This window comes from Panthera tigris, chromosome B4 (assembly GCF_018350195.1).
Source record: "Panthera tigris isolate Pti1 chromosome B4, P.tigris_Pti1_mat1.1, whole genome shotgun sequence".
Taxonomy (NCBI): Eukaryota; Metazoa; Chordata; class Mammalia; order Carnivora; family Felidae; genus Panthera; species Panthera tigris.
This window is the reverse complement of record NC_056666.1, coordinates 81,034,710-81,046,688: the sequence shown is the minus strand read 5'-3', so window position 1 is coordinate 81,046,688 and position 11,979 is coordinate 81,034,710. Positions and strand designations below refer to the sequence as shown.

Sequence of the window (11,979 nt, the reverse complement as noted above, 5' to 3'; positions counted from 1 at the left end):
GTAGCTTCTTATAGTATAGCAATATGTATCTTTTCTATGAATGTTTAAGCTGCTTTGCTTTGATATGAGAAACAATGGAGATTATTGACACATGAATTTTAGTTACACAGGATAAGACTGACTATTTTCTATACAGAAAGCTAGTTAAGACCTGGTTTTTAGGCTAGTAAGAAAAAGAGGCGTTGTTTATATACATATGTCTAACTGAAAGAATGAATTGAGGTGTTTGAAGAATTTATGTAGAGAAAGGCAGAGAGTTCTTCATTCAGCTTTACTTTTAAGGGTATACTTTTTTCATAATAACATTCATTTATTTGAGTAAAAGGCCATTCTCTGGACCACATTCTTAAAGGCTTGCTTCACCTGCTGATTCCTTAGTGTATATATGAAAGGGTTTAAGAGAGGAGCCACTGAGGTATTGAGCACAGCTACTCCTTTGCTTAAAGTCACCCTTTCCCTTGCAGAACGCTTAATGTACATGAAAATGCAGCTTCCATAAGAGAGGGAGACCACTATCATGTGGGAGGAACAAGTGGAAAAGGCTTTCTTCCTTTGACTTGTGGAAGGAATTCTCAGAATTGTACGGATGATGTATGTGTAAGAGAGAATAACTAGCGTTAAGGTGACCATAAGTGTTACCACCGCTAAAAAAAATGCCATGAGTTCTAGAAAGTGAGTGTTTGTGCAAGAAAGCTGTAGAATTGGAGAAGCGTCACAGATAAAATGATCAATTACATTGGAGGCACAGAAATCCAACTGTAGAAGCAACAGTATTGGTGGAAAGATGATCAGGAATCCTGCAAGCCATGAGCTAAAGACAAGAAGGGTGCAGACTCTGCTGCTCATGATGGTCATGTAATGGAGAGGCTTGCAGATGGCCACGTAGCGGTCATAGGACATGGCAGCCAGAAGGTAAAATTCTGTCACCCCCAAGAAGATGAAGAAAAATAGCTGAGTCACACAACCATTGTAGGAAATGGTTCTGTCCCTTGTCACAAAAGTGACAAGGAATCTGGGAATGCAGACAGATGTGAATGATATTTCTAGGAATGAGAAGTTTCGAAGGAAGAAATACATTGGAGTCTGCAGGTGGGCATCTGAAAGGGTGAGGGTGACAATGATCAGGTTCCCAGTCACACTTAGCATGTAGGTAGCAAGAAGAAATACGAAAAGTACAACCTGCCACTGTGGGTCATTTGTCAATCCAAGAAGAATAAATTCTGTTACTGAGGTGTAATTTTTCATTATCTTCCTTCTTTATAATGATATTTTTGTGTAGCTGTAAAATAGATGAAAAAATAAGAAAAGTTACGACACCAGGAAAGAAAAACATACACACATACACAAACACATAGACACACTTTTAAATAATGTTTGTTTATTTTGAGATAGAGGGAAGGAAGGGGCAGAGACAGAGGGAGAGAGAGAATCCCAAGCAGTCTCTGTGTTGTCAGCGCAGAGTCTTACCTGGGGCTTGATTATATGAACTGTGAGATCATGACCTGAGCTGAAATAAGAGTCAGGTGCTTAACTGACTGAGTCACCCAGGCACTCCAACTTAAATAAATAAATAAATAAATAAATAAATAAATAAATAAATAAATAAATTTTAAGTCATTGCTGCCTTATATTTTTAGAGAAACATGATACTGACATTTATAATAATTATATAATAATATATAATAATAAATGTTAGTATGTCATATATTAATTCATTATTCTTGTATATCTTTCATTGTATTCTCACATATCTCGGTATAAATCCCTGTCTTCTGAATATTTTGGTATATACCTGAAAACAAGAAAAAAAGATTAAAACCTCTAAGATGAAAACCTTTTCTAATAAAACTCAGCTTACTCCCAGCATACTACAAAATTTTGAAGGTATTTTTTGTTACTTTCTTCATCATATATATTTTAACTTTTCTATTTTGAATAACCATTTGTCTTCTCCCATTCAAACTTTTACAATCTTCAGAGACCACTTACTTGCCCATCTGGTAGAATAATGTTCCATGATAACAGTATACAGACACATTTAATGCATGGGAGGGTAGTCCCAATCGAATTCCAATGTCTGTGTCACAAGACATTCTAGTTTTAATTAGTAATTTGCCATAGTGGTCTTTTCTAAGATTATAAACATATTCTTAAATATATTTGTATTTAGTATCTACCTATCGTGAGTCTGCTCTCTGATACATAAAGCACTACTGTTTCTTAAGTCCTAATTTTATTTTTGTAAATTGTAAATTGTAAATTTTGTAAATTCTAAAATGATTTTGGGGCTCCTGGCTGGCTCAAAGGAGCGTGTTACTTTTGATTTGGGGTTGTGAGTTCAAACCCCATGTAGGATGTAGAGATTATCTCAATAAAAAAACTTAAAAAAAATAAAATCATTTAGCACTTTTCCATAATATTGCCTATTGTTTTCTTGAGGGAGACAAAAGGTACGCTTTTGGGAAGCAAGGATTATTTCTTATTTCTTTTATTTTTCATCTTTGGCTTTAATGCAACTCTTGATGTTTATCAGGATTTGATTTTTTCTTGTTTAAAGTTTTTATTTTCCATAAAAGCTTTAGATGCGCTGTCATCTAAGATCATTTTAAAAAATGCTTAACTGTCCATACAGCCTAAGTCTGTAATGTCTCCTTTGTTTTCTACATCCTTCTGAGGTTTCAGAGCTTTCAAAAGGAATGGTATTTTCTGAGAATTAGCCAATTAATTTAGTGTGTTAATGAACACATTAAAATCTTTACCTGATTGCTAGGAGGGGATTATTCCTACTTTGCATCATCTCTCCTCCTCGTGGTCATAAGATATGCATTTTTTTTTTTTTTTGTCTTCTGCCTTTACATGATGGATGCTAACCCTCACTGTATAAAATTCACATTGTGTAAAATTAAAACAGAAAATGTATCTGCTCAGCGTTAAGACACATGAAATAGTTTCAAATCTTGCACAAAAATGATTACATGGTATCTTGATATTGATTATATTAAAAATAATTATTAAAAGACATTTAGATTAAGAACACAAAAATATGTAGTCTTATCAATCACTGAATATTTACATTATAATGAACAAAAATGTTGCATGAAACTATTACATTGTTGCAGTCTAAAAATTTCTTCATTTATATATTTCATATAAATTGTGTGGTTTAATTTAGTCATATATAGTATTGTGCATAATTGAGAAAACTTGCATAAAGCATAAATTTATCCTATTAAAGCAAAATTGCATTCCTGAAAGAAACTACTAAAGACATACTTTTTTTTTTTATGTTTATTCATTTTTGAGAGAGAGAGAGAGAGAGAGAGAGAGGGAGAGGCAGAGCATGAGTGGGGGAAGGGCAGAGAGAAAGGGAGACACAGAATCTGAGGCAGGCTCTAGGCTCTGAGCTGTCAGCACAAAGCCTGATGCAGGGCTTGAACTCACAAACCATGAGATCATGACCTGAACCAAGTTGGACGCTCAACCGACTGAGCCACCCAGGTGCCCCAAGACATACTTACTTTTATGGTAAATATGGTTGGTTTAGTCATTGTCATTTCTAATGGCTTATTTAATTTGTTTAAATGTAAGAATTTTGGGAATTTTCAAAAGTCTTTGCAATCTGTTTCTTCTCTATAATCTTATCCTTGTAACCAAGTATTCAAAATATTGATAAAGCATAATTCAGGGAGCTTCTCTGCAATTTTTATAAAAAGGGCATACATCAACTTATTTCTATACATTAACCCAGATTTCTCGAAGGATCTGAGTTCTCAAGATATCCTACCTATTGCCACTTTAAGAAGTATTGTCTTGATACTTGAAATGAAGTAAGTGATAGTTGAAATGAAATAAGTTATAGTTGAAATGAAATAAGTTATAGTTGAATGAAATAAGTTATGGTTGAAATGAAGTTATAGTTGGAATGTCTTTCCAGGTATGGTGGGCAAGATGATATGATCTTAGTAATGTTATTCAGGCTAGTTATCATTTTATCTGCTCCATTCACAATGGACTCAGGGGGATTAGCTGAGTAAATAAACAAAAGGTACCATGGAGATTGGTGTTCTCCAGACACCAGCATTCAACAATAGTCCAAATTAGTAAATAATTTAGAATAGATTATTTTGGTGATTGTGGCCTGAAATCAGAGCAGAAAAAATACATAGAAGAATTTAAATTATAAAAATATTCACATTGTGCAAAACTAAAACTTAAGTATACCTGCTCAGTGTTAAGATACAGTGTTAAGACATAAAAGTAAATTATAAAAAGAATCCATAACTTCACAAGGAGAAGAAATTTAATGGTGTAAGAGATAAACAATTTCTCAATGGCAATAGATTTTAAATTGTGAACAAGTGGGCTTTTCTCTAATCTTAGGGAAAATATTAAGAATTCACCGTGATGTTTTAGACTGGGGCTGAGGTCTCAATCATTCTACACCATTAGAAATGCCATGTTTTTTAAGGTTTTACATTTTTACACTGAATGGTGACATAGAAAACCTGTCATGATTATAATCATTACCATTTATTCACTCCATGATTACTTTTGGGATGTTTTCTATGTGTTGGGGTCAAGCTTAGGTTCTGAGGGTAGAGAGATGGAAAAGACAACTGTGTGCATAATTTTCACTTCTTACAACAGAAGGTGAGAATTCTACGTTATTTTAGAAACCTCAGATTCCTTTTCTCATGTCCAAGATAAGCGATATGTCCCTCATCCCGTGCATCATTTTATTTTTCAGTGCAGTGATCCGAAAAGATGTCTGTAATATCCCATTTACATTCATCATTTGGAACTTATATTTAGTTGCTATTTAAGAGAGGACAGAGAACAAACTGAGGGGTGATGGGGGGAGGGTGGGAGAGAGGGGAAAATGGGTGATGGGCATTGAGGAGGGCACTTGTTGGGATGAGCACTGGGTGTTGTATGTAAGAGATGAACCATGGGAATCTACCCCAAAAACCAAGAGCACACTTTACACACTGTATGTTAGCCAATTTGACAATTAATTATATTAAAAAAAGAAGAGGATTTCCATAAGACATATAAATAGTTTAAAATCAATGGAAATTTGGATTACTTGATGATCTTAAAATGTTAGACAATTTCTGAAGAAAGATTTTAAGATTTTTTTTTGGAGACATGAAATTATTCAAGGTATATGACTAAGTAATAAAGAGTACACACTAAAGAAAGAGACTATTAAAGCAAGCAGAACAGCTATTTAAATTCAAAGTATATTAGTCTGTTCATGAGAAAAGTCAAGAACTTGAATACTATGCCATACATGTGATCATGTTTTTAAAAATTTTTTTAATGTTTATTTATTTTTGAGAGAGAGAGAGAGAGAAAGAGTGAGAGCGAGCAGGGGAGGGTCAGAGAGAGTGGGAGACACAGAATCTGAGGCAGGGTCCAGGTTCTGAGCTGTCAACACAGAGCCTGACACAGGGCTTGAACCCACAGACTGTGAGATCATGCCCTGACCCAAAGCCGGGCGTTTATCCGACTGAGCCAGCCAGGCACCCCTGTGCTCATGTTTTATTATAAACATTGTCAGAATAGTATCTACATGACATTTATGTGTAGGTCATCATATTATTTAAAATTTTATGTTATATAGAAACTGTTGTCACATCAAGATACATGGAAATTGCTTTAATGTATATGACCTCAACTTGATTAGGTATGGGAGGAAAGATGATTTTCCTTTTGCTCTTTTAGGTTCTTGGCTGAGAGCCCTCCCATCCCCCCCCCCCCATAATAAAAAAAATTAACAGGAGAAAAACAGAAGTTAAATAGCATGTGTACCTCCTGTATACATGGGAGAGATCCAGGAAAACGGAGTAATTCCTCCAAATGGCTCAAGCCACCACCTTTAATAATATCCTCACCTGTAGCCAAAAGAAGATGTTGTGCAGTGGGGAGGGAGCCAGTTATAGGAAGTTATCAAGGGAAACACAGTGAAGGAGGGTATGGTTGTTGTACAGATTTGCATTGCTGCCTTCTCCTTTGGTAAGAGTTTCTAGAGATTTGATTATCCTCCACTTCTTGGTACAGAGAGGGAGATACCCTTACAAACGGAATTTTCTTACATAATGCAAATACCTTACAAAAAAGTGACTTCTCAGCTTACAGAGCTTTTCCTTTGTCTGTTATTTCTTAAACAAAACCAGCAAAAAATAATCCTATGCCAAAGAGACATATCAGGGGGTGATATAGTCTGCTCCCCTTCAGTATTTCTGCAAAGACCCTATTTCCAAAGAAGGTCATATCTGTAGGTTTCAGATGGACATGACCTTTGAAGGGCACTATGCAAAGCAGTACAGGACCCAAACAGATACTTCTAATAACAGTTTAAGCAATAATGTATTTCCAGGGAGCAGAGAAACTTATGTGCCTCAAACTTTTTAGCAGAATTTGCTTTTATATCAATATTTTCAATAATAGATTATAGGGAGATGCATAAAGATTGACAGAATATAAGTAATAAAGCTGTTACATTAAGCATAACTTTATCAATGAAGAAAAACTTAATCTTTTATCCTTTAAAGACATATCCATCAAAGATTAAAGATTGTCTTAAATCAAGGGCATGCAATATAAGTTATTCATGATAAGACCTATATGTTTGTATTTTAGCTTTAGTTTACTTTTAAATTCACACCTGAGACCATCTCTCCCACCCCCCACCACCAGTGATTAAAGTGATACAATTCATCAGTTGGCTATCCACTATGCATAGTAAAAATATTAAATATATGGATATCTAGTATTCACCTTCATTTAAAGTTGTGAAATAAAAATGAATACAATGAATATATACAAAATTATAAATAAGCAAAAACACAGTTGGAAAAAATGAGTCAAGTTTATATATGGCGTGTTAATAAACTCCTTTCTATCATGTGGCTCAGTAGTTCATTTTACCTTCTGTTGTAAGCAACACGATGCTTCTTAGACATCTAAGGGCTTACCCCCAATCAGAAAAAAATGTCTTAAACAATATTTTCCTAATTTTATCATTCTACAATGATCTTGCTGCAGAATTATCACATGGTTTTGTGACTTGAAACTGGGTTTGCCTTTAGGTGGATGTTGAGCCAAAAACAATGAGCAAGTTAAAGAATAGGAAAGGAAGGGTTTTACTTGCAACAAGTAAAGGAGAACACCTGGGATATTTCCTAAAGCGGTGTGTCCTTCATCAACAAAACTGGAGAAATTTTAAACCAAGGGTGAATACATAGTCATCCAGAGGCTTGCAAAATGGGAAATTCAGCATGGAATTGGGAGAAAATTCCAAGGTGACTGAGTTAATTGAAATCACAAGGGCTGGCAAGGGTCACTTCTCTGGCTTTGGTTGGTGTGATCTCTTAAATTGTGCAAAGGCATTTAAATCCTGCAAACAAGGATACAAAATCAACGTGCAGAAATCAGTTGCATTCTTATACACTAACAATGAAGCAACAGAAAGACAAATGAAGAAACTGATCCCATTCACAATTGCACCAAGAAGCATAAAATACCTAGGAATAAATCTAACCAAAGATGTAAAAGATCTGTATGCTGAAAACTATAGAAAGCTTATGCAGGTAATTGAAGAAGATATAAAGAAATGGAAAGACATTCCCTGCTCATGGATTGGAAGAATAAATATTGTCAAAATGTCAATACTACCCAAAGCTATCTACACATTCAATGCAATCCCAATCAAAATTGCACCAGCATTCTTCTCGAAACTAGAACAAGCAATCCTAAAATTCATATGGAACCACAAAAGGCCCCGAATAGCCAAAGTAATTTTGAAGAAGAAGACCAAAGCAGGAGGCATCACAATCCCAGACTTTAGCCTCTACTACAAAGCTGTCATCATCAAGACAGCATGGTATTGGCATAAAAACAGACACATAGACCAATGGAATAGAATAGAAACCCCAGAACTAGACCCACAAACGTATGGCCAACTCATCTTTGACAAAGCAGGAAAGAACATCCAATGGAAAAAAGACAGTCTCTTTAACAAATGGTGCTGGGAGAACTGGACAGCAACATGCAGAAGGCTGAAACTAGACCACTTTCTCACACCATTCACAAAAATAAACTCAAAATGGATAAAGGACCTGAATGTGAGACAGGAAACCATCAAAAACTTAGAGGAGAAAGCAGGAAAAGACCTCTCTGACCTCAGCCGTAGCAATCTCTTACTCGGCACATCCCCAAAGGCAAGGGAATTAAAAGCAAAAGTGAATTACTGGGACCTTATGAAGATAAAAAGCTTCTGCACAGCAAAGGAAACAACCAACAAAACTAAAAGGCAACCAACGGAATGGGAAAAGATATTTGCAAATGACACATCGGACAAAGGGCTAGTATCCAAAATCTATAAAGAGCTCATCAAACTCCACACCAGAAAAACAAATAACCCAGTGAAGAAATGGGCAGAAAACATGAATAGACACTTCTCTAAAGAAGACATCCGGATGGCCAACAGGCACATGAAAAGATGTTCAACGTCGCTCCTTATCAGGGAAATACAAATCAAAACCACACTCAGATACCACCTCACGCCAGTCAGAGTGGCCAAAATGAAGAAATCAAGAGACTATAGATGCTGGAGAGGATGTGGAGAAACAGGAACCCTCTTGCACTGTTGGTGGGAATGCAAATTGGTGCAGCCGCTCTGGAAAACAGTATGGAGGTTCCTCAGAAAATTAAAAATAGACCTACCCTATGACCCAGCAATAGCACTGCTAGGAATTTATCCAAGGGATACAGGAGTACTGATGCATAGGGGCACCTGTACCCCAATGTTTATAGCGGCACTCTCAACAATAGCCAAATTATGGAAAGAGCCTAAATGTCCATCAACTGATGAATGGATAAAGAAATTGTGGTTTATATACACAATGCAATACTACGTGGCAATGAGAAAAAATGAAATATGGCCTTTTGTAGCAACATGGATGGAACTGGAGAGTGTGATGCTAAGTGAAATAAGCCATACAGAGAAAGACAGATACCATATGGTTTCACTCTTATGTGGATCCTGAGAAACATAACAGAAACCCATGGGGGAGGGGAAGGAAAAAAAAAAAAAAAAGAGGTTAGAGTGGGAGAGAGCCAAAGCATTAGAGACTGTTAAAAACTGAGAACAAACTGAGGGTTGATGGGGGGTGGGAGGGAGGGCAGGGTGGGAGGGAGGGCAGGGTGGGTGATGGGTATTGAGGAGGGCACCTTTTGGGATGAGCACTGGGTGTTGTATGGAAACCAATTTGACAGTAAATTTCATATATTAAAAAATAAAAAAAATAATAAAAAAATAAAAAAAAAAAATAAATCCTGCAAACATAACAAGAATGCATCAGGCCAATCTTTACTTTTGAATCAGCCCTGGGAGTTCTACCACTGATTTATTGTTTCTCATATGACTGTGCTGTCTCCTGACCTTATAGTGGCTATTTGTTCTTACCTTGTTTTATTGACTATTGAAGTCTACTCTTCTGCAATTTCAACATATCCTAGGAAGTTCTGCAAGAAATGTGCTTTGGACAAGTAGTGCTGCTCAGGTATAGGTCCCAAGATGGCAGGGGCCTAAAACAACTTTTCTTATGTCAAGAAATCTATGTCTCATCTTTTTCAGGGGACCCCAAACTCTTTCTGCTTATAGTTTTAAGGTAGTGATTTTGTATTTGTCATTTTTTTCCTGTATTTGTTAATTGGAATTATTCTGTAAGAAAGAATTCACTTTTTTCCACTTTTATTTAATTATACAATCATTTCTTTATAGTATGTACAAATGATTATTTTAAAAAGTTTCAAACACTTATTTATTTTTGAGAGAGAGAGAGCGAGTATATGGAGGAGAAGCAGAGAGATGGAGACAGAGGATCTGAAGTAGGCTCTGCGCTGTGAGCACAGAGCCTGATATGGGTCTTGAACTCACAAACCCACCATGAGATCATGACCTGAGCCAAAATCAAGAGTCAGCTGCTTAACCAACCTAGGTGCCACCCAAGCGCCCCAACACTAATGAATATAAATTGTATCCTTTGGATTATAATATAATACTAGATTCTTTATTTTTTAAATTCTCTATCTTTGGCCTTTGGATCTTTCAATGGCTCTTGAATCCTTTCAACCTGACTCCATCTTAAAAAATTTTTGTTTTTTTGAGTTTTGAGGTTTTCCTAGGGTCTGTCAGTGGACAGTGATGAGAAATCTTTCTGTGCACGCTAATCCATGTATACAAAGCATCAGCATGCATTTATGTATCAATATACCTGTATATACACATGTACATTTTTTTTAATGTTTATTTTATTTTTGAGAGAGACAAAGTATGAGCAGGGGAGGGTCAGAGAGAGAGGGAGACACAGCATCTGAAGCAGACTCTAGGATCTGAGTTGTCAACACAGAGCCCGACACAGGGCTCAAACTCAACAACCATGAGATCATAACCTGAGCTGAAGTCAGACGCCCAACCGACCCAGCCCCCCAGGTCCCCCTACAAATACAAATACATTTGTAGAGAGTGTTGATTCTCATTATTCCAGGTGGTTATGCTCCATAAGCTTTCCACACTGAATTAGCAATATTGAGTTTTTGTTCCTAGGGGGAATAGAAAGGTACATTCCTTCAAGCCTCTGTCACATCATTTTCACCAACTCAAACCACTTGTTATTATATAGGTTATATGCAATTTGTGCTATATGGCTTAGTTTTCCAGTGTCCTTTTAAAACAGACCAGTCTAATTAGCACTGAAACCCTGCTCTACATAATCATTTTCCTGTATGATATCTTAGAGATATTTAAAAATTCTTCCACAGCCTCTTGATCTGCAGAACTTGCCTAACCTGCAAATTTAACATTTCTTACACCTTGTCACCTTTTGAAAAATGTTAGCCAACAGCACTAGCTCTGTAGAGTTTAACATTTCCTAATAATGAGAAAACATGACCATAAATTTCTTTGGCTTTCAGACTTACAATGCTGTCGTTATGCCCCCCCCCCCCTCCTTTTTTTTTAATCTGTTTTCAGAGAACAAGCTGAGAATTGCTGGAGGTGTTGGGTGGGGGAATGTGCTAAATTTGTGATGGGCATTAAGGAAGGCACTTGTGATGAGCACTGGGTGTTCTACATAAGTGATGAACCACCAAATTCTACTCCTGAAACAATTATTACACTATATGTTACTAATTTGGATTTTAAAAAAAGTATAAAATCTGTTTTCATTTCATGCATCTACAAATTTGTCTGCTTTTCATCTTCTCCATGGCTTCATGACACCGTAAAGATGCTACTTTAGCATTTTCAATAGAAGCCTCACGTACAGAGTGACAAAATTTCCTCTTCCTTTTTCTGGATGTACTACGTTGTTGATCTATTAGCATTAAGCCAACAGTCCTAGAACTCATGCCTGGCCCAAACTTACCCAATAGATAGGTATTTTCTCTGTAAGTCACATCACAGTTCTTGCTCTCAAGACACTTAGTGCTATAGCACTGTGCTCTGGGTTCATTAAAAGCAGTGAAATAATTAAAACAGAAAAATGTGAAAAATGTGGCATTATGTAGGCCTTGACAAAGACTTTGTTTAAGGTATGAGAGCTGAAACAAGAAGGCAGAGCATCACCTTGTTTAACCTCTGCTGGGAACAGGTGTAATGGGTAACTCAAACTTTTTGCTGCTCTGCACATGTCCTGGACTGGCTCAAAAAGTGTCCCGTAGATTGATTTTGGGGTTGCAAATACATGCTAGAGAGTAGGAAAATGTACAAATAAGGAGTCTGAATAAGGAGGAACAACTTTATATGAAACGAATGTAAGTTCATGATCCCTCTAATGTCGGTTCTTCAGACTTCATTCTTTATAAAATAGATTTATTTGTCAGTGTATGTCCCTCTTGATTTCTACTGACATCCTGGGTGACTATTTGTCGTTTTCATTTGGTGAACTCACACACTATGGGTTGTTTACT

At 36.3% G+C, this 11,979-nt stretch overlaps 1 protein-coding gene across 1 annotated transcript; it reads right to left on the bottom strand.

The window, feature by feature from the left end:
• Window positions 1–306: 306 nt before the first annotated feature.
• Window positions 307–1,245, bottom strand: LOC102966829 (olfactory receptor 6C75). Its single transcript, XM_015537237.1, has one exon. It carries the CDS (start codon window positions 1,243–1,245, stop codon window positions 307–309), a length of 939 nt encoding a protein of 312 aa, XP_015392723.1.
• Between the last annotated feature and the right edge of the window lie 10,734 nt (window positions 1,246–11,979).